This window comes from Sarcophilus harrisii, chromosome 1, assembly GCF_902635505.1.
Source record: "Sarcophilus harrisii chromosome 1, mSarHar1.11, whole genome shotgun sequence".
Taxonomy (NCBI): Eukaryota; Metazoa; Chordata; class Mammalia; order Dasyuromorphia; family Dasyuridae; genus Sarcophilus; species Sarcophilus harrisii.
The window spans coordinates 689,415,465-689,442,728 of record NC_045426.1 but is presented as its reverse complement, the minus strand read 5'-3'; the positions used below and the strand labels follow the sequence as shown (position 1 = coordinate 689,442,728).

At 44.1% G+C, this 27,264-nt stretch overlaps 2 protein-coding genes across 3 annotated transcripts in view; one reads left to right on the top strand and one right to left on the bottom strand.

The window, feature by feature from the left end:
• Positions 1 to 20,657, top strand: part of TMEM116 (transmembrane protein 116) — a 69,970-nt gene extending 49,313 nt beyond the window's left edge. For both annotated transcript variants that reach the window (XM_003761138.4, XM_031948607.1), the window contains exons 5-11: positions 9,311 to 9,415; positions 11,819 to 11,862; positions 12,265 to 12,348; positions 13,710 to 13,848; positions 17,017 to 17,161; positions 17,993 to 18,066; positions 19,895 to 20,657. In XM_003761138.4, the coding sequence (XP_003761186.1) occupies positions 9,311 to 9,415; positions 11,819 to 11,862; positions 12,265 to 12,348; positions 13,710 to 13,848; positions 17,017 to 17,161; positions 17,993 to 18,066; positions 19,895 to 20,101 (798 nt within the window). In that variant the 3' untranslated portion in view covers positions 20,102 to 20,657. The remainder of the gene's footprint in view (positions 1 to 9,310; positions 9,416 to 11,818; positions 11,863 to 12,264; positions 12,349 to 13,709; positions 13,849 to 17,016; positions 17,162 to 17,992; positions 18,067 to 19,894) is intronic.
• Positions 20,658 to 23,392: 2,735 nt separating this feature from the next.
• LOC100931641 (disintegrin and metalloproteinase domain-containing protein 1a-like) lies at positions 23,393 to 26,388 on the bottom strand. Its single transcript, XM_003761147.3, has one exon. It carries the CDS (start codon positions 25,719 to 25,721, stop codon positions 23,520 to 23,522), a length of 2,202 nt encoding a protein of 733 aa, XP_003761195.2. The 5' UTR covers positions 25,722 to 26,388; the 3' UTR covers positions 23,393 to 23,519.
• Between the last annotated feature and the right edge of the window lie 876 nt (positions 26,389 to 27,264).

The window sequence follows — 27,264 nt, the reverse complement described above, 5'->3', positions numbered from 1 at the left end:
TCCCTAGAGAGCAAGAAACAATATAGGTTAAATACATGCAATTCTTCTAAACATATTTCCACATTTATCATGTAACTTTTTATTTTCAAAATACAAGCATTCACCCTTGCAAAACCTTTTGTTCCATATTTTTCTCCCTCTCTTCCTTTTACCTCTCTCCCCTAGACAGCAAGTAATCCAATATAGGTTAACTATGTGCAATTCTTCTAAACATATTTCCACATTTATCATGTAGCTTTTTATTTTTCCAAATCCATGCAAAGCTAGTTTCCAGCATTCACCCTTGCAAACCTTGTGTTCCATATTTTTCTCCTTCCCTCCCCTTCCCCTAAACAGCAAGTAATCCAATATGGGTTAAATCCGTGCAATTCTTCTAACCATATTTCCACATTTATCGTGCAGCACAAGAAAAAAATCAGGTCATCATTGCTCTGTCTGTGACACTACACTGCCTCCCTTAGAGTATCATTAGATACGAGGACATGTCACCCGGTAAACTTGTAATTTCCTTTCCTAAGGTTCCAAAAAAGAATAACTTCTCATCTCATGACATCTCAACTTGAACACCAAATACTCGCTTTTGTGGTTGTACAAGTACAAGATGGAAGAGGTCATGGTTAGATCATGGTTAATTCTGAAAAAGATCTGGGGTTTTCAATGAACTACAAGCTGAACATGAGTGAACAGCATGATAAGGCAGTCGGTATAGTCTTGGTCTGAATTGAGAGCTGCAGAGAAAGGGGGGTTAGACCCCTGCAGGGGTAGGTAGACAACAGAGTGAATAGAGTGCTGCACCTGGAATCAGGAAGATTCACCTTCCTGAGTTCAAATCTGACCTTTGACACTTACTAGCTTCCTGACGCTGAACAAGCCACTTACCCCTGTTTGCTTCAGTTTCCTCATCTGTAAAATACCACTGTAGTATCTTTGCCAAAAAAAACCCCACCAAACTACCAAATGGGGTCATGGAGAGTTGGATATGACTGAAAAACAACTGGACAATAAACAACACAACAATATCAGTCCCTCTGCATTTCGCCCTCCTCAGACCCCATCTAGAGTATTGTGTTCAGTTCTAAGAACCATGATTTGAGAGAAACATTGGTAAGTTGAAGAACGTCCCCAAAAGGGGATGGCCAAGAGTTTTGAGATCATGTCATTTGAGGATTAGATGAAGGAAGATTACCCCAGAGAAGAAAAGACTGAGGGGGACAAGGATAGCAGTATCTGAGCACTGGGAAAGACCCCATTTAGGAAGACCAAGGTCCCCCCCAGCATCCTGGGCCATCACCAGTTGTCTTGCCACTGGACTTGGCTGACTCCGGAAGATGGGATGAGCCTGATGACTTTGTGCAGCTCCATTTCACTTGAATCCAATTCACAAGCAAGTCAAAACATCATCTCGTGATGTCCTCCCTCCTCTTCAAAAATGAAGCTCAATAGCAAGAACAACACAGAGGAGAAATTAGACTTTTTCTATTTGCAATGGGTAGGACAGGGATCAGTGGGTAGAAATTGTGAGGAGTTCTTTTAGGCTGGATGTCAAGAAAAATTTCCCAACAATTAAGAGCTGTGCTTCAAGAGGGGATGAGTTCCCCCTTCTTGCACGACTCGAAGTAGAGGCTAGCTGTCTCATCGTCAGCCGTGTCACAGTGGGGACTCTGCTTATGGGTTACTGAGGTCCCGACATCACTCAAATGCTGATTCTTCTCTAGGATGGTTTCTTTGCAGGGTGTCTATAGAGCTGGATGAAGGGTTAAGGTTCTGTCTCTCTCTGGAATTCTAAGATATTTATTCTCCTTTTCCATTTGCTCAAGGATTTTCTTTTCTTTTCTTTTCTTTTGCTGAGGCAATTGGGGTTAAGTGACTTGCTCAGGGTCATACAGCTAAATTAAGTGTCTGAGGTCACATTTGAACTCAGGTCCTCCTGACTTCAGGGTTGGTGCTCTATCCATTGCACCATCTAGCTGTCCTCCAAGCTTTTCTTGAATGGGGAAACTCTTTGCCTTGGGGAAATGGATAAATCCGACCCAGGGCTGCTCTCTCCCTGCTTTTTCATTGTCTGCATCATGGCTTCCAATCCCTTATTCAACTGAAACTCCTCTCTCCAGAGTTTACCAGTGATCCAGGAATCACCAGACTCAGTGGTCTTTTCTCAGTTCTCATCTTTCCTGATCTCTCTACAGCCTTTGGAACTATAACCCCCTTTTCTTGCTACTCTCTTCTCTCCAGGTTTCCCTGATAACATACTCTCTTGATTCTCCTCCTACCTATCTAACCATCTTCTTTGCTAAACCTTCACTCTACGATCACTGATGGTGAGTGTCCTCCAAGGCACTGTTCTCCGCTATTCCATTTTGTTTTGTGACTTCATCCATTCTTACAGATTCAATGAACATCTCTATACTGATGGTTCCCAGCCCTAACGTGTTTCCTGACTCCGGGACTTTAGTTCTACTAAGTACCATGATACCTCCTGGAAAATCTACCATTGGTCATTTCCTGACAAAGGGTTTACTCGGCAAGTCGCCACCAGAGTAACTTTATCTGATTTCTACACTATAGCTTGAGACTCAGAGATCACTGTGAGTTCAGCTGACTGCCCAATAAGCTGGTGAGTGACCATAGTGGTGACAGTGTAGAAAGAGAGAAGGACCTAGAGTTCAGGTGCTACCTCTGCCTCTTAGTGACATTAGAGAAGTCACTTCATCTCTATGGTCTCAGTTTCCCCATCTGTAAAACAAGGGAATTGGACTAGATGGTCTCCTTTCCAGTTCTAAATCTATGATCCTATGATGTGTGTGTGACATCTGCATTGGAAAGTTCTGCTGGGACCATCTGGCTCTGACAGATTCGTTATGATTAATCCTCCTGGCCATTGCTATTCCTGGATTCTTCCATGCTGTAGCTCTGCATAAATCAAAACCTTTTGTATTCTCGGTCAAAACTGTGGGGCCTCAAGCTTTGTAGAGCTTGATCTAGTCCCTGGAATTATAGTTGAACTACTATAGTAGAACTAGGACTGGGGGATGCTGCTAGGATGAGAAGAGGGAGCAGGTAAGAGGAGAGTCTCGTTTTGGGCTTCTAAAACCTCACTGTGAGGAATCCCAGGATTTTTCCTTCTGTAGCTAAGTTAAGTTGGAATGTGGATGCCCCAGGGAGACAAGGTATGAAGAAATAGCAATGCATTCTTTCTTTCTTTCTTTCTTTTTTTTAAATATTGTTTGACCCCCTCCAAATACATGTAAAGAGAGTCTTCAACATTCACCTTTGCAAAACTTTGTGTTCCAAATTTTTCTTCTTCCTCCCTCTCACAGACAGCAAGCAATGTAATATAGGTTAAACATGTGCGATTCTTGTAAACATATTTCTGTATTCTATATATCAGATCAAAAGATGAAAGAAAAAAAAACAAGCAAACAAACAATAACAAAGTGAAAATACTATGCTTTGATTCACATTCGGTCACCATAGTTCTCTCTCTGGATACAGATGGATCTCTCCATCTTGGAATTGCCTTGAATCACCTCATTGTTGAAAAGAGCCATGTCTATCAGAATTGATCATCACATAATCTTGTTGTTGTGTAAAATGTTTTCTTGATTCTACTTGCTTCACTTATCTTTAGTTCATGCAAGTCTTTCCAGCCTTTCTGAAATCAGCGTGCTCATCATTTCTTTGGGATTTTTTCCCAGTTGTTTTAACTTTTTTTTTTAAATAAAGCTGTTTCTTTTCAAAACATATGCATAGGTAATTTCAACATTCACCCTTGCAAAATCTTATGTTTCAATTTTTTTTCTCCTTATCTTCCCCTCACCTCCTCTCCTAGACAGCAAGTAGTTCAATATATACTAAACATGGACAATTCTACACATATTTCCACATTTATCATTTTGAACAAGACAAATCAGATCAAAAAGGGAAAAATGAGAAAGAAAACAAAATGCAAGCAAACAACAAAAAAAGTAAAAATACTAAGTTGATTTACATTCAGTCCCCATAGTCCTCTCTCTGGGTGCAGATGGCTCTCTTCATCACAAGATCATTGGAACTGGCTGAACCATCTCATTGTTGAAAAGAGCCACATCCATCACAGTTGATCATCACATAATCTTATAGCTGTATACAATGTTCTCTTGGTTCTACTTACTTTATTTTGCATCAGTTCATGTGTCTCTTCAGGCCTTTCTCAAATCATCCTGCTGATCATTTCTTATAGAACAATGATATTCCATAGCTTATTCATATGATGGGCATCCACTCAGTTTCCAGTTCCTTACCACTACAAAAAGAGCTGTTATAAACATTTTTGTACAGGTGGGTCCTTTTTCCTCTTTTATGATCTCTGGGAAACAGAACCAGTAGAGACACTGCTGGATCAAAGGATATGTACAGTTTGATAGCCCTTTGAGCATAGTTCCAAACTGCTCTCCAGAATGTTGGATCACAACTCCATTAACAATACCTTAGTGTTCTAGTTTTTCCACATCCCTTCCAGCATTTATCATTACCTTTTCTGGTCATCTTAGCCAATCTAAGAGATATGAAATGATATCTCAGAGTTGTCTTAAATTTGCATTTCTCTGATCAATAGTGATTGAGCATTTTTTCATATGACTAGAAATCACTTTAATTTCATCATCTGAAAACTATCTGTTCATATCATTTGACTATTTCTCAATTGAGGAATGCTTGTATTCTTATAAATTTGAGTTAATTTTCTATATATTTTGGAAATGAGGCCTTTATCAGAAAAACTGGATGTAAAAAATTTTTCCCAGCTTTCATAGAATTCTTTCTCAAAGTAGGTCCTTTGTTGACTCAGAGCTGTTTACTTTGAGGATTGGATGAAACCTATGCAGCCTTCCTTTCTTTACCTAACTTGGCAAAGTGCTTTGCATGTATTACATCATCTGAACCTCCCAGTGCCGTGAAATGCCTATAAGGATAAGAATTGGATTTATGATTTCCTTAATCTAAAACTCTCAAATGAATAAACTCCTTCTACCAATACAGATAGTCACCTTCTATGCAGTTTATAAGTTAAGTGACTTCCTCTTATAGCTTCCCTATTATCTCCATTTTTTCAGATGAGGAAGTTGAGGCAGAGAAATGCAATGACTTCGGGCTGTTGAGTGGTGTGGTGGACAAAGCACTGGCTCTGAATTCAGAGTAGCTGGTTTTAGATCTGAGCTGATGGGAAACCTGACGGCAATTAGGGGTTAAATGACCTGACCACAGTCACTAATTAGCATCTGAGGCTAGATTGATAGGTCTTCCTGATTCCAGGTCCAGTACTCTATTCACCCCACCACCCACTGCCCACCGATGCCTGGTCACCATTCTAGACCATTCTTTCCCACCTCCCTTCACAGACAATGAAACTGAGACCCAGAGAAATTAATTCTCATGTACAAGATCATAGACGGTAAAGGGCAAGAGTCTGAGAGCTTGATAGTCTGGACCAGAAGAAGCCAGCAAAGGAGGAAGAATGCAGCTGGGGAAGGTATCTGTCCCAGGGACATATAATAATCACAGTATGATCTTGTATCTATTAGCCAATCATGTGATCATAAAGATCTGACATGCTCCAGGGAATCATTTATGAAAATATGTGTTTCAGTTTCAGTCAGTCAACAAGCATTTATTAAGTACCTACTATGTGCCAAGCTTAGGTTGTTATTATTGTTTGTCCTTTGTTCTTGAAGGTGACCATGACATCAGGAAGGTGACTTGCATGACTTGCAGATGAATTGGATTTGAGTGAGGGGGAGGGCTGTGCAAGGTCACCAGCCTCACTTTCCCCTCCAGAGCAATCTGGTTCAGTGGGCAGAGATGGATAAGGAGAACTGGAGGTGGCCCTGGATGTAGTGGAGGAGCTTGGCATTTTTAGCTAAACCCTAGGAATACAAAGGCAAAAGCCCAATCCCTACTCTCAAGGAGCTCACAATCTAATGGAGGAAGTCAACATGTAAACAAATATGTACAAACTTTCTACAGGATAAAGAGGAAATAATCATCAGAGGGAAGTCACTCAAATTAAGAAGGGTTGGGGAAGGCTTCCTGTAGAGAGTGAGATTTTAACTGGGACTTCAATGGATCCACAGAAGCCAGGAAGTGGAGATGAAGAGGAACTTGATGGATAGCCAGAGAAAATGCCCGGACTGGAGAGATGTAGTGTCCTGTGTGAGGGATAGCAAGGAAATCAGTGTCACTGCATGGCTGAATGGCTGCGTAGAACATTGGCATAAAATTTTTTTAACTTTTTAAATTTATTTTTATTATTTATTCATTCATTCATTTATTTACTTGCTTATTTATTTATTTTTCCCAGATAAATTTAAGAACAACTTTTTTTGTTATACATGTACATTCATTTTTTAAAATATATTTCCTTATGAATCATGTTGGGAGAGAAAAATCATAACAAAAGGGACAAACCATGGGAGAGATAAAAAAAAAAACATAAGAAAAAAATGAACATAGCATGTGTTGATTTACATATAGTCTTCATAGTTCTCTCTCTGGATGCAGATGATGTTTTCCATCCAAAGTTTATTGGGATTGGAATAAAGTTTTTAAAAGATGAGAAAGTATAGAGGCATCAAGGAGATTCAGTGTATAGAGTGCCAAGTCTGAAGACAAGAAGAACAGAGTTCATATCTGGGCTCAGATATTTCTTGCTGTGTGACTCTGGGCAAGTCATTTAACTTTGCCTCCTTTTCCTCATTTGTAAAATGAGTTGGAGAAGGAAATGACAAACCACTTCTGTATTTTTGCCAAGAAACGGGGTCATGAGTCAGACAAGAATCAGAAATAACTGAACAACAGCTTCTTTTATCTGGATCGTGGCAATCTCTTCCTCCTTGCTCTTTTTGGCTCGAGTCTCTGTCTACTCTCATCCATCCTCAACACCATCACCAGAATGGTTCATTGTCCACTCTGGGATGCTGCCTGCCAGTTGTGATTGTTACTTCTACAACCTTCAACATATTTCCCAATGTAATGACTTCCCTGTGTCCCCATTCTGTGCCCATCATCACTCTGAAGTCATGGCAACCAACTTTCTCAGAAGGATCATGGGAACAGCATCATAGAATCTCTCTGATTCTTCATCCTTTTGCTAGGGATGGGATGGAAGACTCATGAGTTTGTTTAAGGTTATTTCTTTGCCCTTAGCTTTATAAATATTACAATGCGACCTTGCTTTATGTAGTTTATTATATTCCCCCCAAATCCTAGACCCTCCAACTCACTTTTTAAATGGATACCTTTTATTTGTACATCACCTTTAATTTGAGAACTGAGCCTAATGTCAGGAAGATTTATCATTCTAAGTTCAAGTCTGGCCTCAGACACTTACTAGCTGTGTGACCCTGGGCATGTCACTTCACCCTGTTTGCCTCAATTTCCCTCTCTGTAAAATGAGCGGAGAAGGTAATGACAAGCCATTCAGTATCTTTGTCAAGGAAATCCCAAATTGGATCATAAAGAGAGGTGACTGAAAAATGAATGAACAGCAACAAATATTTCTCTCTTTCTCCTTATGCAATGAGCCACCTCTTATAAGAAAAGATGAAAAAAGAAAATGGGAACAGGAAGGGAACAAGGAACAGGAAAGGGAACAGGAAAGGAACAAGAAGGGAACAGGATATATTTTCTCACTTCTCTGTTGTCCACCTTGGTCATTATAATTCCACAATAGTCACTCTCTCAGTTATATTTATGGGCTCTTGAGAAATTCCCTATTTAGAGGGGGAAAACTTCTAAAGATTTTTGTTGTTGTTTTAAAATGTGAAAATTCCCCCCCCCCTTTTTTTAAAATCTGGATCAGCAAGTCTCAGAATATTGGTTTTAATTCTGGGGATATCAGTTAAAGAAGAAAATCCAGTACCACCTTCAGAGTCAGGAATCTCTGACATATACTGGCTGTGTGACTGTGGGCATGTAATTTGCTTCCCTAAACCTCAGTATTTTTATCTCTAAAATGAGGGAGTTGGACTAAATGATCTCTAAGGTCCCCTTCAGTTGTATGTTTTTCTAAGATGTTATGATCTGCATTGGTGGAATTTTTTTCCACACTAGTAAAATCACAAATCCACAAATCCAGACTCCATTGCCTACCACTTCTTGCTCTCTCCAAAACTGACAAATTGGAGCATGACCAGGCCTAGAAACTATCATCTGATAAGAGTTGAAGAAACTAGAACTGTCTGAAGGGAGAAGAAAACATTTAAAGTGCACACAACAGCAAAGGGATTTTATCCAGGAGAGGAAACACACTGTCCTTGTAGCTTTGGAGGAAAGAACTAGACTTAATGATTGAAAATTATAGAGAAGGGGAATTTTATTAAGGGCTAGAAAGAACTTTCCAACGACTTAAGTTGGAAGGAGTTGAGAAAGGAGTTAAGAAATAGAAGGAATTCCCTTCGCCTCAATAAACACTTATTATGCTCTTATTATGAGCAAGAAGTAGTCTACAATGTCCTGGACTCAGAATCAAAACTTGGGTTCAAATCCCACCTCTTGTACTAGTTGTGAGACCACTGGCAAATCATTGAGCCACTGTTTGTTTCAGACAGTTCCCTAGAACATAATTACTCGGTTACGGTTGAGTTGCAATGCATGTTGGTGAAGTAAGTTTCCACATAGGACATCACCCATACTGACAAAAATCCCAGATTCTTCATGTATTCATTTATATTTAAAACACTGTGCTCGGCTTTGGGATAGGCTGCTTTGTGAGGGGCAATGAGCCCTACTGCAAATATTTAAGCAGAGTTTTCATGACTGCTTATCCAGAATCCTCTCTAGGACTGTAAGATTTGTACATTGAATGGGAATTTGAATTAGGTAACTTCCAAGATTTCTTTTGTAACTCCAAAGAATTTCTGTGCTGTATCAGGTTGGCTAGAAACATAATACATCCAGGGAGGTGTTAGAGCCAATTGTTAAATTTTCATCATAAGCATGAAGAAAGTGTTAATGGTACAAATTAAACTTAAAAGTGTATTATGGGTTGGTTTGTTCTTCTGGAAAGCTGATTGTTAAACATTTACCATAACACTCTTGGAAACAGCTGTAAACTCTCTGTAGGGGCAGCTGCTGGTGGTATTGTGAATGTACAGAATAAACATCATTAATCTCAAAATTCACTATAGAGGCTGGAGCTGGGCACTAGTTGGGTTGAGTCACAGACTGGCTTTGAAGTGCACCCTATACTGGTGAACCAGCAAATGGTTAGTGCCATTAGGAGAATTTGGGAGGCCAAGGGAATGAAAGATTTAACTGGCTGTCTGACTTTTCCTAGATCTTCTACATCTCATCCTTTCTCTACACTGTCAACTACACGTGGCACCTTTACATGGACCTGAAGGTGAAATACAACCAGAATATCTACTCAGCCTCCACAGTGGTAAAGTCTTTTTAATTTTTTCTTGAGAGAGAAGGTGGGGGACTACTGGTGAGGAATGGAGTTTATGCTGTCAGGCTTGGCTGCTAAACTGTTTTAATCTGGCCCAAGGTGGGACCCACTGGGGTGGGCTGGGGTATATGAGGAAATATCTATAGTGTAAAAATGAAAAGCGTTGATAACACTTTTTTAAAAGTTAATTTAAGGGGAAGCTAGGTGGTTCAGTGAATAGAGGCACTGGCCCTGGAGGCAGGAGAATCTGGGTTCAAATCCAGCATCAGACACCTAACACTTATTAGCAGGGGGACGGACCTAGGCAAGTCAATTAATCCCAATCGCCTCACAACCCCCCCAAAAAACAACAATTGAGGCTATCTCCAGTTTGGATGAGCTCCTCCTCCTTGAGGGTCTTCAAGTAGAACTTGGAAGACCACATGTCATGTGGATTTTTAAGAAGATTCTTGTTTTTGCATGGACTTCACATAATGATCACCAAAGTTCCTTTCAACTGTCTAAATCAGAAGAAGAGAAATAGTGGAGAGGTTGAGAGTGAGCTTTAAGGCTGGTTCTCTCTCCAGGATGCTGTGCTGCCCATGACATTTATTTTGTATATGATTTGTATCTAATATCACATATATATGTATATATATAATATAATTTGTATCTAATATCATATATATAATATAATTTATATCTAATATATAATATATATTAGATGTGTGTATCAGCCTGTCAATTAGCATTTATTAAGTGCCCATAGTATGCCAAATATTGTGATAAGCCCTGAGAATACAGAAAGAGGTACTTTGGAAACCATAGATATATAAGTGAAAGATTACTACTAATGGGTAGTTCCTAGTGGTTAGAGTACTGGGCCTGGAGTCACAAAGAATTATCTTCATGAGTTGAAATCTGAACTCAGACGCTTGCTAGCTGGGTAACCTTGGACAAGTCACTTTACCCTATTTACCTCAATTTCTCATCTGTAAATGGTCTTTACCAGTCCTAAGCCAGTCCTTTTGACTTATGTCTTGTCACATTGCTCACTGAGGAGAGAGAGAAGCTGACTTCTCAAAGCTCTGTTTCACTTAAATCCAGTTCACATGCAAGTCCAAACAATACCCATCTTGCCGCTGGTCCTCTTCAAAAAGGAAGAACAACATCTGTTTCTGTAATAAATACTTATTGATTGATTTCTTCTGTGTGTCCTGAGCTCAACCCCGTGGCCTGCCTGGAGTAAATGATTATAAATATCTCACATTTAATTGAAAGGCAGAGGTACTTAATAGCTGTTATTGAAGTCAGTCTCTTTCCTGAGGCTCCATAGCACAATTCTGGCCCATGTCTGCTTTATTCTCTTATTATGGAGTTTTTCCATCCCCTATTAATAACTGGATAAGGAGGGAATTTGAGTTACAGGCTTTCCACTCTCTACCTTAGTGGTTTAAATACGCCCGTGTCTTTTGATGATAGCAAAACCCAGGGAATAAAGGGGTTCGAGAAAGGGCCTTAAAGAGAGAAAGCATGAACTCCTTCCATTTTCCTCAGCGTTGTTGCTCAAAATGATCTGGATCCCTAAGTTGGCCCAGAACCTGGGAGCTTAGAAGACGGCTTCCACTAGTTCAACCCTTCCCTAAACATCTATCCCCTATAAAAATACTAGATCAGGCACTCTAATATGTCCAAAAAGCACTGGATATGTCTAGGTTTATGTCCCAGCTATGATACTTATTAATTCACTTTATTTCTCTGGCCCTCAGTTTTTCCATCTGTAAAAATGAGAGAATTGTACTTGAAGCCTCTGAGATAACTTCCAGTTCCAGTTCATAGCTCTTGGGATCCTTGACTAGGGTCATCCAGCTTTTGTTTGAAAGCTTCTAGGGAAGAAGAATCCACTACTTTGGGGGACAGTCCATTGCATTTTGGGGGCATTTATCTACATTGTTCCTAAAATTTTTTCTTTGTACTATCTCTCCCTTACTCTTGGGTCTATCCCACAGAGTCAATTAACTATCTTTTATTTGTTGTTAAGTCATTCTTCAGTCGTATCTGGCTCTCTGTGACTCCAAGGCTTTCTCAGCAAAAATACTGGAATGGGTTGTCATTTCTTTCTCCAGAATCATTTTGCAGATGAGGAAACTGAGGCAAAGAAGGTTAAGTGCCTTGCCCAGAGAGAGTCACAAACCTAGTAGGTGTATGTGGCAGGATTTGAACTCAGAGCTTCCTATTACAAACACCTAAAAGGCAAGGGTTGTTCCTCTGTCCCCTTAACCTGTGGATCCCTCGGGCGCTGCAGTGGCAGGGAGGTATTGCTCTGAATTAGCAAGAGGGGATCTGGTTGGTGTTTATCACTGTGGGATCTTTCCCACGAGGCAGCAGGAAACTGATCCCATTTGTCACTTTCAGGACTACAGCTCCAGAGCTGGGTGGATAGCTCTTGTTTTGGCCAGGTGAGATTCTGCCCCTTCTTCCTCTTCCCGTAAGTGTTTGAATTCTCTGGATGCTACGGACCAAGTACAAAGAAACGGGAGAATCATTATGGCCCTCAAATGGTGGGGAATATTACTGGGTGAAAAGGAATGGATGTGATGAATCTGGAGAAGCAGCAAGACTTAGAGGGATTCAGAGGGAGCAGAAGCAGGAGGACAAAATAAACAAAGTTCTTGGACAATTATGGTAGTGAGAGAAAAGAGATGTTAGTGTGTGTGTGAATGTGTGAGTGAGAGTGTGTATGTGAGTGTGTGAGTGTGTGTGTGTGTGTGTGTGTGAGTGTTATGGGGAGAGAAGGTAGTCTGGAGGGAAGGAAAGTTCACAAAACGCTACGTTCCTAATGGCGTGTGTTCTCTTTCCAGCCTAATCCCTCTGCTGTTGGTGGTCCCTGTATTCTGCCTGGGAAACAGCAATGAATGTTTCCATAACTTCAGCCAGAGTCATAGGTACGTAAAGCTCAGCTTTTTATTCTGCTCTTTCTCGTTTTATCTTCTTCAGTCAGAACCATTCTCTTCCTCACTTCTCTTTCCAGTCTTATTTCATATTAATTCCCTATTCATTCACTTTCTGTTCTAGTTAAATTGACCTCCTATTAATTTCATCTCTCTGTCTCTGTCTCTCTTTATATCCTCTCTTCTTCTCTTTCTGTCTCTGTCTCTCTGTCTCCCTCCTCCCCTCCCCCCACTCTGTCTCTTTACTTTTCCCCTCTCTGTCTGTCTCTTTACATCCTCTCCTCTTCTCTCTCTGTCCCTGTCTCTCTGTCTCCCTCCCTCCCCTCCTCTGTCTCTCTCCCTGCTTCCTTTCTCCTTCCTTCCCCCTCTTTTCTCTTTCTGTGTCTCTTTCTCTCCTCTCCCTCCCTTCCTCTTTCTTTCTTTGTTTCTTTCTCTCTCTCTCTTTTTCTCTCCTCTCCTTCCCTCTTTCTTTCTCTGTTTCTCTCTTTTTCTTTCTTTCTCTTTCTTCTCTTTCTCTACTCTCCCTCCCTTCCCTCTTTCTTTCTGTCTGTCTCTCTGGCTCTGTGTGTGTATCTGTCTTTCTGTCTCTGTCTGTCTTTCTGTTTCTGTCTGTCTCTGTCTCTCTCTCTCTCTGTTTTTCTATTTCTTACTCTCTTTCTGTTTGATTCTATTTCTCTGTCTCTGTCTGTTTTTCTTTCCTTCTTACTCTATCTCTGTTTGATTCTATTTTTCAGTCTCTGTCTCTGTTTTTCTCTTTCTTTCTTACTCTCTTCTGTTTGATTCTATTTCTCTGTCTCTGTTTTTCTCTTTCTTACTCTATCTCTTTCTGTTTAATTCTATTTCTCTGTCTCTCTCTTTTTGTTTCTCTGTCTCTGTCTCTCTGTCTCTCATCTCCCAATGCACCAGAAGTCATATTTCCCTGAAAATGAAGCATCCTTCAGGAGACCACAAAGCTTGCCTGGAGATGGGGCTACGTCCGCATCAGTGAAACCGCAGGCCCAGTTCCCGTCGCCTATCACTGATTAAAAACAAGACTAGCCAATGTGCACATAGGGATTTAAATTTTGTAGACACTGCCTCCTTTAACTCTCCTAACAGCCCTGTGAGATGGATGCTGTCATTATGCTATCAGGACCGAGGCACATATTTGTGTGTATGTATATGTGGTACATATGTGTACAAGTGTTTGCATGTTTGTATGCGAGTGTGAGTGTGTGTGTGAGTGGGCAGTGGGATCGGCAGTGACCAGGGACCGCAAAGCACCCTGGACATTCCAAGGGGTCTCATTGCTCTCCCTTAGCCATCTACACCTCCTGAGAGGTGCCCCCTGACTCCCCTTCCTTCATCCCTCCCAGGTGTCTGCTGATGCACTCGCCGCCCCCGGCCATGGCTGAACTCCTGCCCTCCGCCAGCACTTCCGTCTGCAGGACTCTCTACTTTTACGGGCTCATCTCCTTCCTGACCAGCTTCCTGCTCAGTCTCCTCACTATTGTGGTACACTGCTAGCTTGCTTTGGGAGGCCAGTGGTCCAGAGGGCCAGGACTGGGTGTGGGATCTGGGATAATTTATATAATAAAGATCCTTCCCTAAATACTCCACATCCTCCTCTCAGAGTTGGAAGGTTCCTTGGTATCATGAAGCAAAATGACATTGTGGATAGAGCCCCGGACTGGTATTTGGGAAGACCTAGATTCAAATCCAGCTTTTTATACTTGCTACCTCAATTCATCATTTATTAGACAAATTGAGGATGGCTGTGATGAAATTTGCTCTTTTACTCTTTGCACATTTCTTTTTTCTTTTTTCTTTTTCTTTTGCTGAGGCAATTGGGGTTAAGTGACTTACCCAGGATCACACAGCTAGGAAGTGTTTGAAACCAGATTTGAATTCAGGTCCTCCTGATATCAGGGCTGGTGCTCTATCCACTGTGCCACCTAGCTGCCCCCCTTTACACATTTCAAAACCCATTGGCATCATCCACCATTCTTTCTTCCTCTACTCCAGGGTCTGATGAAGAGGGGCCCCTTCTCCTCTCCCAGGACAACCCTTCTACATATTCCCTAATCTCACCCTTCCCATGTCCTTCACCATCCCCATAACCATCACACCCTCTCCAACCTTCAGTCTCTCTTTGGATTCCTTCCCAGCTGACGGCAAATACTCTCCTGTCTACCCTATCCTTAAAAACCCCCTAACTTCTCAAGATCCAACCAACCCCCCACATTCTCATTCCATGTTCTCCCTCTCTTTTGAAACCAAACTCCCAGAATTCTCATTTCTTGTCTTCTTCCTCTCTTCTAAGACTTTATTCTGGTTTCCAACTTTATTATTCAACTGAGTGAACTTCTCTCTGAAATCACAGTGACCTGTTAGCTAATTTTAATGGCTCTTTCTCCCTCTTCAGTCTTCTTGATCTCTCTGCAACATTTGACAATACCGATCACCCTCTCTTCTCAAGGACGCTCTCTTCTGGCTTTCTTGACCATTTTTTCTTGTATGTCCCCATTTCCTCAAGTCTTCTTTAATGATTCATTCATGATGATGGTTTTCCTTCATATCAAGCCCCCAGTTATGCTATACCACAAAGCTCCATTCTGGGACCTATTTTCTTTTCTCTCTATGCTATGTCCCTTGATGACCTCATTAGTTCCCACAGGCTTAATTCTTTCTTTCTCTCTCCCTCCCTTTCTCTCTCTCTTTCTTTCTGTCTCTCTCTCTATGTTTTTGTTTCTCTCTCTTTTTCTCACTCTTTCTATATTTATATGTTATGTACATAATATATATTATATATATCTATACCTCTTTCTGTTTCTGTCTCTGTCTTTCTGCATATTTATATATTATATATGTATATATCATTCTCTGTGTCTCTCTGTCTCAGTCTCTGTCTCTGTGTGTATCTATATATTATATAGGTATATATCTTTCTCTCTGTCTCTGTTTCTCTCTTTCTTCTTCTTCTCTCTTTCCTTTCCTCCCTCTTTCTTTCTCTCTCTCCCCTTCTCCCTCTCACATATATACATATGCAGCTATAAATTATATATAAATTTATTTATCAATCCTAGAATTTCTTTTGGGGAACTGGTGGCCCAGTACATAGAATTTCCAGTCTGGAGTCAGAAAGTTTCATCTTCTTGAGTTCAAATTATGGTTTCAGATACTGTGTGATCCTGAACAATTCACTTCACTCTATTTGCCTCAGTTTCCTCAACAGTAAAATGAGCCCAGAGAAGGAAACTGCAAACCACCCCTATATCTCTGCCAAGAAAAAATCCAAATGAGATAAAGGAGACATGACTAAAATCACCAAGCTACATGTGTCTTCTCTGAATTACAATCCTCCATCATCAACTGTCTATTGAACTTCTTAAACTCACCATGTCCAAAACAGAGCTCATCATCTTTGCTGTCCAACTCTGTCCTCTTCCTAACTTTGCTATTTCTGTCAAGGTCTCGTCTTCCTTCCAATCAGCTGAGTTTCCCTCCTTCACCCCACAGATCCACTTTGTTGTCGACTTATTGCTCTGTCATCGCATCTCTCCTCTGTGCCCCCTTCTCTCCTCTCACTTTTTGAGCTTTTCCTCACCTCTCACCTGGATGACTGCAACAGCCTCCTGATTGTTCTTCCCATCTCAGGCCTTTGTCCACTCTAGTCCATACTCCAAGTAGTTGCTAAAGTGGTCTTCCCAAAATGCAGATCCGATCAAGTCATTAATCTCACCATACAAGCTCCAGTGGCTTCCTATGACCTCAAAAATACACATATAAACTACTGTTGGGCCTTTAAAGCCCTTTACAACCTGGCCCAAGTTCCCTTTCAATCTCATTCCTTCCCTTCTCATCTAAGAAAATCAGCCATGTGACCTTTCTACTTTTCCGCTGACCACACCCCATAGCTGAAATCCTTCTTTAAATTTCTAGTTTCTCCCAAGTTGCTCAGTTCAAGATCCACCTTCTACATATTGCCTGACTTGAGCCTCCCAGTGGCTTGAGCTCTCCCAAAATTTGAATAAATTTTCATGTATATCATTGTATATATTGATATAAATGTACACGATGTACATTTCCTTGAATGTAGGTACCTTGAATCTCCATTACGCAATGCAAAGTAGGTGCTTAATAAACGCTTATTGATTTACTGATGGAGGAAAGGCTGGAAAGGTAGGTTAGAGGCCAGTGATGAAGAGTTTTAAATGTCAAACAGTAGAAATTGTATTTGATTCCAGAGTTCCTACTCATTGGAGTTTGCCTTGAGGAACCAGGTTATTTTCAGTTAAATTTTAAATGAACAAAAATCTAGTTTCTCTCCTTCTCCTGAGTGTAAATCCCTTGTAACAAAGATTCATAATCAAGCGAAACAAATTCCCACATTGGTCATGGCCACAAGTATATGATTGACAAGATATAGATCAAATTTTCAGATTTGTGGTTGGGCATCATATTGATCAGAGTTCTTAAGTCTCAAAGTTGATTGTTTTAAGGTGAGTTGTTGTATAAATTGTCCTCTTGGTTCTGCTCCCTTCACACTGCATCTGTTGTTCATACAAATCTTCCTAGTGTCTCTAAAACTATCTTCTCTTTCGTTATGACACAATCATATATATATATCCTCCATATTGGACCCTCCACATTGCCTCCATTTACCTCCTGTTCCTCCTCCAGATCCTACTCATCCGGGCTCAGATACTATATAAGAAGTTCGTGAAATCCACTGGCTTCCTGGGAGACGAGCAGTGGGCTGTGATCCGTGTGGTCGAGCAGCGAGTGTGTTTCTATCCAGCTGCCTTCTTTTGTTGCTGGGGTCCAGGTGAGCAGCAGAGGGTTAGGAATCCCAGGGAAAGAGGAGTTCCAGCCCAGAAAAGGGTCGGGAGAACCAGCCTGTCAAACTACCAAAGCCTGTTGTTCTCTAGTTCCATCCAGCACTTGTGATCTCTTTTGGGGTTTTTCTTAGCAGAGATACTGGACTGGTTTACCATTTCCTTCTTCAGCTCATTTTACATATGAGGAAATTGAGGTTGATTCTTTAGTTTTAGGTCTCTAATCGTAAACCTCCAACCCAATAAGGAATCACCCAGCTTTTGGTTGGTAAACTTAGATTGAGAGAATAGCGTCTTCTTCCAGCAGATCTGTCCACCATTAACGCCTAAACACCAATAAAATCCATCAGAAATGGAGGGATGAGACCCAGAAATTATCTGTCCCTTCAGACTTGAGGCTGCATGTCCACCAAACTCTTGAGTTTCATTTCCAGCAATCCTGGCCAGAGTTTTGTGCTCTGGGGCACAAGGAAGGCCGTGGAAATTTTTCCCAAGTCAGAATGGAAAGGACCCTAGGTGGCCATTTTGTCCAGTGTCTCCCTGAGCCAGGTTCCCATCTCCAGCCTCCAACCAATGGCCATTGTCTTTGTTTGAAGTCTTGGGGTGCAGACCAGATGCTCTTCCCTCCCCTTTCTCAGGCAGCTGCCTCATTTGGGATGGTTCTCACTCTTAGGAAGTTTTCCCCACATTAAACCCAAATTTATTTGTGTTTTTATTTTATTTGGGGGGGATTTCCATTCATTATTTGGAGGCCCTAATAGCCTCCAAATTCTTAAAGCCATGATGCTAGATCTCTCTAAGCTCGCCCTCTGCATTCACAGCCGTCATCTTGGTGATCATAAAGTTGACCAGGCCAGAGAGCACCCAGCTGCACATGGCCCTCTACATTCTCCAGGTAACCCATTCCTTGCCTTTGACCTCTGCCCCTCCTTCATCCGACCTCTGGCCTCCTACCTCCCTCAGCCCATATAATTCAACATTTCCCACCGACTACACGGAAGCAGGAATCAGTGAGGAGACTATTGTCCCAGAATGCTCAGAGACATCCAAGAGTGCAGGGCTCCAGGTGGCTTCAAATGGGATGCCTTGCTAGCAGCACGATGGAGTAAAAGGAGGCCCAGCCTTGGAGTCAGGAGGTCCTGGATTCAGATCTTGCCCCTGACATATTCTAACCAGACTTCTGGCAGGTCATTTAGCTTCTCAGTGATTTAGGCAACTTTCTAAAACTATAAGCAGCTTATTTGCATCAAGGCAAAGACGTTTACACCTCGAATTTCTAAATCGCAAACTTGGATCCCAAAAGGGGAGTCCAAAAAAAAAATGGAATTACAGATCTGGACCCCAAAAGAAAAATTTAAAAATATCAACGAAATAATAAGTCTAGAAAAATGAAAAACTATCAATGGAATCACGAGTCTGGACAACAAAAGAAAAAATTTAAATATCAATGAAATTACAAAAGAAGAATTTAAAAATACTAATAAGCTACAAATATGGACTAAAAAATTTTTTTAGTGAGGAGGCAATTGGGGTTAAGTGACTTACCCAGAGTCATACAGCTATCCTGTATTAAGTGTCTGAGATTAAAGTCCTCCTGACTAAAGGACTGGTACTCTATCATTGGGCCATCTAGCTGCCCCAAGTCTGGACCAAAAGTTTTAAAAAATGCAAATGGAGGGGTGGGGTATACATAATGAAAACAAAAGCTCTAAGCTGTACTCTCTTGAAACTCAGGTAGAAAGTAATCTATTTCTTTGTGGGGGAGAAAGGAGAATATTTGGGAAGAATTGAACTTCTGGGAAGCTTGAAGGTGGTGGTTTGTTTGCGGGTAGTGATCTGACCGAAAGATTAGGCTGACCTAAGAAAAATCATAGATCATAGATTCCGGGAACTTGAGAATGGAAGGGACCTTAGGGATGTTCTAGTCCAACTTTGTCATTTTATAGAAGAGGGAACTGAGAAAGAAGGAGGTGATTTCTTATCCAGGGATATGTCAGGAGTGGGACCTGAATCCAGTTCTTCTGGGCTGCTCAGCTGGCCCTCTTGCACTGTCTTTTTGATTTTATGTACAGCCTGGGAAATAATTATCCCTGTGAAAACTCAGGTTGGTACAGAGAGAGCCAAGAAGTCATTGAGGAAATAGGCAAAGCCTACGGAAGCCTACTCTTTAAATTTCTGAAGCCCGGGATGGGATGTGGCTGCCAGAAAGAGGTCTCCTGCCTCTGACTAGTGTCCTGGTGGCACCGAGATGGCCACAGGCTGTGTCCACTGCATGTTAGGACAGGGGACTGATGCTAGAATCAATGAGGGAACCTGAGCAAACATAAGACCTGTAATGAGGGTAAGGCAACTAAGGTATGATCTCTGGGTGCTGACATTTAGAGGGTATCAACTGCAGTAACTTTCTCGTGGGAAGCTGTATCTCCATCCCTTGGCTCATCTCCCCCTGTCTTTTCAGCAATGAGCAGCTTTGCAGCAACATAGAAATCTTGAGGTGTCCCAAGGCAAGCTATCTTTCTCTCCTTGCTGATTGTTCCCTGAGCCTCTACTCTTACCTCTGTGCCCCAAAACATCCTAGTTATGGTTCTAAGAAGTAGAAATATCCTTTGAAAAGGCAAAGACTGATGGGTGGCTGAGAAAGGGATGGCCCCGTTCCTTGGGCTGGGGGGGGGTCTTTATGGGGGGCTGCAAAGTGGACATCATTAGCTCTCTGGTTCCTCCAGGCTCTGACAGCAGCATCTCAGGGGCTGCTCAACTGTGTGGTCTACGGCTGGACACAACACAGATTCCACAGACTGAGGAGGGAGACCCGGAGGGACGTGGACACCCAGACCCCCCTGCTTCGCTCCCAGAAAAGGTTTTACACGGGAAGTCTGGCTGCCCTAGCATCTAGACCCACTTCAGCAAATGCTGCCTCTACTGTTCTCTGAAACTTGAGCGGAGCCAGCAAGACAAGGACAGTGTGCAGGACTGTCCCAGGCAGTGATGGGGAGAAGGGCTGTGGGATGCAGCTGCCGGGAGCCGCTTGGAACTCTTGTTTATCCCCGTTGTTCTCCTCCTCTCCCACTCCCCCCAGAGTTTCAGGCCTCTGAAGGTTATTGGAGTCTGGAGAGCATTGACTTGGGTCACCGTATCATTCTATTTCTCCTTTGATCAGTCCCATTCCTTTCTAGTTGTGAAAATCTCTGTTCAGGGAGATGAGTCCACCTTCACACTCTTAGGATGGTATTATTACCTCAGGGAGGCTCCGAGTTGGGGAACTCTCTTTAGGAAACAATAAAGCCCCAGAGAATTATTTATACATATCATTGTTAGATGTACAACTCTGTTCCCTTGGATATGGGGAGGAATAAACATTACTTCCTCCAACACCTTGTCGGAGAGTAACCACAACAAAGGACTGAGTTTCCTTGTCTTGCGGGTGGGGTATTGGGGGGTGTTGGGAAGCTCTGAAAAAAAAAAAAAGTAAAGTCAAGATTGATCTGATTTTCATGGAATGAAAGGGCTTTCAAACACTCGTCTTTCCGCTTTCTTATTCGCTCTACTCTGAGTCTCTCAAAGTCACCACATGCTGGTGGGACAGGAGTTTGAAGGCAAGCTAGACTCAAGTGATCAGGAGCTCCAAAGTATCAATAACTGGCCCTCATTTCTGGGCAAGTCGGTTTTGTATCACAGAATTATAGGACTGGTGATCTAGAGTTGTAAGGGACTTCCAGAAACATCTAGTCCAAGACCCTCATTTTATTGTTATTCAGATATCTCTGTAGTGCCTGACTCTTTGTGATCCCAATTGGGCTTTTCTTGGCAAAGTGAAGTGGTTGGCTGTTTCCTTCTCCAGCTCATTTTACAGATGAGGAAACTGAGACAAACAGAGTGAAGTGACTTGTCCAGGATCATACAGCTAGGAAGAGTCTGAGCTAGTGTCAGGTCTCTCTATCTCCAAGTCTGACACTAAGCATATGCTATCTAAGGAGACACTTTACTTTTTTAGGGCTTCAGATGAAAAGATTGGACTCTTAAGAGCCTCTGAATCTTGGGATGGGGTGAGGGAGCAAGAAAAAGATGAGGTTAAGTCTTCTGGGATCCATCAGGTGCTGTGATTGTCTTGCCCACCTTCTCCTGAGCTTCCCAGGGACTTGAGTGCGGTCTCTCCAGCTGCAGGGTCACTTTGGCTCAAAAGACAAACTGGGGCTGGGGCAGATCGCCCCACAGCCTTGCAGTTAGTGGGAGAGTGAGCTGGACAATTGGCAGAGGAGTGTGGGAACTCCTGAGTTAGGCGCTTATGAAGGCACCTGGGATCCCCTGACAGGGGAATTAATAGAGGTTGAAAAGTCTCCGTATCAATAGGTCTTTGGGAGAAGATTGGGAAAGTTCAGAAGTGGTTCTTAAGAGTCCTGGGCAGTGCCATCCACCCCTTACTCCACACTGTCTGAGCAGGGCATTAGAAAAAAGTTAAATATATGTATGTCCGTGTGCATGGATGTGTGTACATGTATATGTTTACATGCATATGTGTGCATGTGTGTGCCATGTCTGTGCATATATATGTATACACACAGACATAGACACAAACACAGACATATCAGACTCTGGGATTGTACACACATGCATATAGATAGATATAGACACAGACATATCAGACACGGATTCTACACACATGCATAGATAGATACATAGATGTAGACATAAACACAGACAAAGACACAGACATATCAGACTTGGATTCTATATACATGCCTATAGATAGATAGATATAGACATAGACATAGACACAGACACAGACATAGACACAGACATATCAGACACGGATTCTACACACATGCATAGATAGATACAGACATAGACACAGACATATCAGACACGGATTCTACACACATGCATAGATAGATACAGACATAGACACAGACATATCAGACACGGATTCTATACACATGCATATAGATAGATAGATATAGACATAGACACAGACACAGACATATCAGACATTGATTCTATACACATGATATAGAGAGATACAGACACAGACATAGACATAGACATATCAGACAGATTCTATACACATGCATATAGATAGATACAGACATAGACACAGACACAGACATATCAGACACAGATTCTACACACATGCATAGATAGATACAGACATAAACACAGACACAGACATATCAGACTTGGATTCTATACACATGCATATAGATAGATAGATATAGACATAGACACAGACACAGACATATCAGACATCGATTCTATACACATGATATAGATAGATACAGACACAGACATAGACACAGACACAGACATAGACACAGACATATCAGACACAGATTCTATACACATGCATATAGATAGATAGATATAGACATAGACACAGACACAGACATATCAGACATGGATTCTACACACATGCATAGATAGATACATAGATATAGACATAAATACAGACATAGACACAGACATATCAGACTCTGGGATTGTATACACATGCATATAGATAGATACAGACACAGACACAGACATAATCAGACTCTGGGATTGTACACACAGGGACTCCTTCTCAGAACTGGGTTTTTAAATAACTAAGGTCAATGTCAGCTTTCAGTTGGAGGTTAATAAGATACAGATGTTATTTGTTTTCCCATATCTCCTCCTCCCCCCAAATCTACCCACAGACCCTGATCTGGAGATGAAAGGGTCATCTGCTTCAATCCCCTCACCTTACAGATGAGGAAACTGAGGTAGGCACAGTTGAAGTGACTTGCACCAGTAGTATCATAGATGGGATTTGAGTACTCATACTGTAGAAAGAGCTTAGCACTGTGCTGAGCGCACAGTCAGTGCTTCATAAGTACTTCTGGCTTGACAGAGGTGAAGTGCTATTTGCTCGGGGTCCCATAGCCAGGGACTGGGTGAAGCTGGATTTGAATTCAAGTTTTCCTGATTCCCGCTGCCGCTAGGTGCCCAACCTGGAGCTCCCATCTGGCCTCAGACAGTTTCAAGCTGTGTCAGCCAGCCTGCCTCAGTTTCCTCATCTAAAAAAGGAGCAGGAGAGGGAAATGCAAACTATCTCTGCCAAGAAAACCCCAGAGGGTTTACACTAAAGAGCTTAACTTCCTGCCTCAGCACCAGCCTTGCTCGCTAAATGCTTGAGGAGAACTGAAAACTCTCTGCCAGTCCCGTATGCACCCCGTGAGGTCTGAATAGGACTGCTGTGGAAGTGACATTCATTTATTTTTAATTAAAAAAGAAATTGGGTGGTCCAGCGATTTCCTGGCAAGCCTGGTCCCTGGGGAGGAGGCTGGGGACCTTGCTCTTGCCAGACTGTTACAGAACTGAGCCAGGGGCTCGGGCCTATGCACCCTCTCTGCCCACTGGGCCAGCCTGAATCGCCAGCTCTTTGCCCTGTGTCCCCTTCATCTTCCACCAAAAGCAAATCCCCGCCAAGACAAAGGGCATGAGCAGCAAGACGGCAGCCATCAGAGACCAGAGCAGGACGGCCAGCTTCTGGTGCAGGACCCCAGCCCTAGGGGAGGGCCCGCTGTCCAGGCTGCCGCCGGGGCCCTGCAGCTCGCAGGTGGGCGGGCGGTAGCCAGAGTGGCAGTGGCAGTTCTGCAGGTTGTTGCAGACCCCCCTGTGGCGACATCGGAGCGGGCTACAGTCGGAGGGCAGCACGGCCTCGATGTCCAGGCAGGACTGGTTGATGCAGATCTTGTGGGGGCCGCATGACGTGCCGTCCTTGACCAGGCCGCCGTTGGGGGTGTCCAGGGCTCTGGGAAGGTCTGCCCCCCAGCACCATGTGCCTCCCTCCAGGAACTGGACCAGAGTCTCGTGGCTTCTGATGCTGGGCAGCCTCTGGACGTCCTTACAGTATAGGCTCCCGCACAGGGCGTCCTCTGGGTGGCACTTGGTAAATACCCGGACTGGCCCTTGCCACTCGCTGCCGCAGTTCCCGAATCGGTCCCCCAGGGTGTTCATGCGATAGCAGGACGCGGGGGCCGCCTGGGAGTCTGCCCCAAACAGCTCCTGACACTGGCCCTGCAGGCTCCGGCAGCGGCCCCGGTAGCAGCGGCCCTCGTCCCGGCAGGGGGTGCCATCCTGCTTGTAGCTGTCGGGCCGGCAGTGTGGGGATGTGCCGTCGCAGTACTCGGGGAGGTCACACTCATCGGCGCTGGGCCGGCAGGGCGTGGTGGCTTTGGCCAGCCTGCACTTGCTGCAGCAGGGCCCGGAGGCGCAGTCGGAGCCCTTCTTCAGGTGGCAGGAGGGCAAGCAGCAGGGGCACCCTGGGCCATCGCCGCAGTCGCACTCCTCCCCTTCCTCCACGACCTTGTTCCCACAGTAGCTCCTCCCGAAGGGGCTCATTGGCTTGGGCTTGCGGTCCAGGCATGTCCCCCAGCCCCGGTTCAGCATCTCTTGGAAGCTCCACAGGCTGCAGTTGCTGAAGCCCCCCTCCAAGGGCACGGACTTGTGCATGAAACAGGGTGGCGGGTTAGGGCACTGGCAGCCAGGGTGGTCATGCTTCAGGCCCAGATTGTGGCCCAGCTCGTGGGCCAGAAGGGCCGCAAAGCGGGGCACATCTTCATGGGGGAAAGCTTCCACCCCCGTGGCATTGCCGGGGCTGCAGACGCTCCCCACAAAAGCCTGGCCCTGGTGGCTCCCCAGATCCTGCCCGGTGACCAGGTGAGCAGCGTTGTGTCTCGCCCTTTGGGGCAGCTGCAAAGCTCGCCACCGATTAAAGCTGTCGAGCGTCTCCTGGAGGTCCCAGGAGATCCGGACCAGGTCCCTCTCGGACCAGATCTCCACTCCGGCCAGCACTACCTCCAGACTCACCTGCTTCATGTGCTGGTTGACTAGAGCCAGGGCATCCATGAGGGTCTGGATGGTGGTGGTCACGTTCCTGTCCCACATCTGGAAGCGGGCATTGTCCACCACCAGAAAGAGCTCCAGGTACTTGGGGTGGGCCCAGGCGAAGAGGAAGCTGGGGGAGGCGGGCCCCATTGGGCCCAGGCCTTTCATGCTTGCCCAGAACTCCGGACTTTCTCTCTCCTTGACCCCGCAGGTATCCCGCGCTACCTTGGACAGGCGGTACACGACATGCTCAAACTTTCTGGAGGCGTTGACTGGCAGGATGCCGAAGGCCATGGTCTGGATGATCAGAATCCCCTTGAGCCCTGAGCAGGTGCTGATGGATGCAAAGGAGCCCTGGTCCCCTACCAGGTACCCATCGTAATAGCAGTCGTTGCGGATAAAAGGCGCGTCCAGCCTTGGGATCCCATCGGAGTAGGTATAAACGGGGAAATTCTGGACAAAGAGCCCCTTTTTGCGCTTCAGGCGGATGACGTGCCATCTCCTCCTCATGGAGAACGAGTAGTGCATCTCGTCTGCTGGGTCTCCCCTCCTCCAGCCCCTCAGCCTCCTGGGGATGATGATTTCATAGAAAGAGAAATACACTGATTTCTGGGTGCAGCACACGCAGGGAAGCAGGGCCTCCGCCAACAGCAAGAACACTCCCAACTTGGCATAGGAGGGACTGAGTCCAAACTCTGAACTTTCCATCTGGGGACCCTGGGTGGAAACTCTCTCTCCTCCTCATCCGTGGCCCCTTGACTCTCCCGATGGGAGTGCAGCTGGATCCACAGCCACAGACATGACCCGAGAGAAGCCGCTAAGGATGCTGGGTCCCCGGTCCTCTGGGTGACATCCCCAAATCTCGGCAAGCTGCCTGCAGAGGACCCCCAGGATCCCCTATGACCCCCTCCTCTGCCTGTGATCCCAAGGCAGGGTCTGATTGTGTGATGTCCCTATGACAACAGCTGCCCAGGGCTCTCTGAAGGTCCTCCCCGAATGAGTTTTTTCTGCCCTTACATTGGGGGGAATCCCACCACTGCACCCTAACCTTGGATGGAACACGGTGTCAAAATAAAAATCTTGTCTCCTCCTTCCCTCACCCATGGAACTATGGGAAAACCCCTCCCCCCCACTGGACCATCCGTTGCACTGCTGGCTTTGAATCCAAGAGTTCCAGGGCTGTGTGGGTGGGACCTAGAGCTCTGCTCTGTCTCCCAAAGCAAGATCGTTCCTTGGTCTGCACCAGTGTGTTTCTCTCTAGCTCACAGCCTCCTCTCTGACCACTGATGGACCAAAGGTTTTGGACCTTGTCTCAAGCTAGAGCATCCTGGACACAGGCTAGCCTTCTCACCATGGGACCAGGTTCTGCCATGAAGACGGCCTCCAAAGCAAGGAATTGACCTCCTCACTGTCCCCCCTTCTCCTCTTCTCCCACCCTCTGAGAGCCTGCCCTCTGTTCCCTGGTGAGCCCTCCACAGGTTCATAAATCGAGAGCTCCAGTCCAACTCCCTCCTTTTACAAATGAGTAAACTGAGGCACAGGAGTTCTATCAGACTTTCCTGAGGTCCTACAGTTAGTAAGCATTGATGGGATCTCAGGTCTAGAGCTGAAAGAGGCCATCTAGTCCAACCTCCTCACGTAACTGATGAGCAAACTGAGACTCCGAGAGTTGGAATAATTTGTCCAAGTAGCAGGATGGATGTTCAGATCCAGGTTCTTTACTTCCAAAGTCAATGCTCTTGTCTGCAACACCATGGAGGACACTGGATATCCATTCTGTCTGACAGATGTCACCAATCATGATGTTGATGCTCAGGGAGAAATTAAGCAGATATAGTAGGGTCTGGGGTATGGCAGGGTCTTCTCAGGCAGTCCCAGGTAGGAAGAACATGGGATGGGATCAGGGAAGAAACCAGACAGGGATTTGGTGCTTTGGTATGGGACGAATAGAATTGTTTCTGGTGATCAAAAATGTAGACTCCCCCCATCCAGTGTTCATCCTCTGTATTCTGAGCCTTGTGCAAATTGTTCTCAAAGGTCCTGTGTTCTGAGCTTTGTGCTAATTGCCCTAAACCGGCTCTGTCCAAGGAGCATCATTTGCTTTCCTTTTCATTTTTTTAATGTTTTGCAAATACCTTTTGTTTTTATACCACAACTACCTCTTGAGAGGTATCAACAACCGTCTCCATTTCTCAACTCTGGGTATTTTCACTAGCTGTCCTTCAAGTCTGGAATATTCTCCCTCCTCATC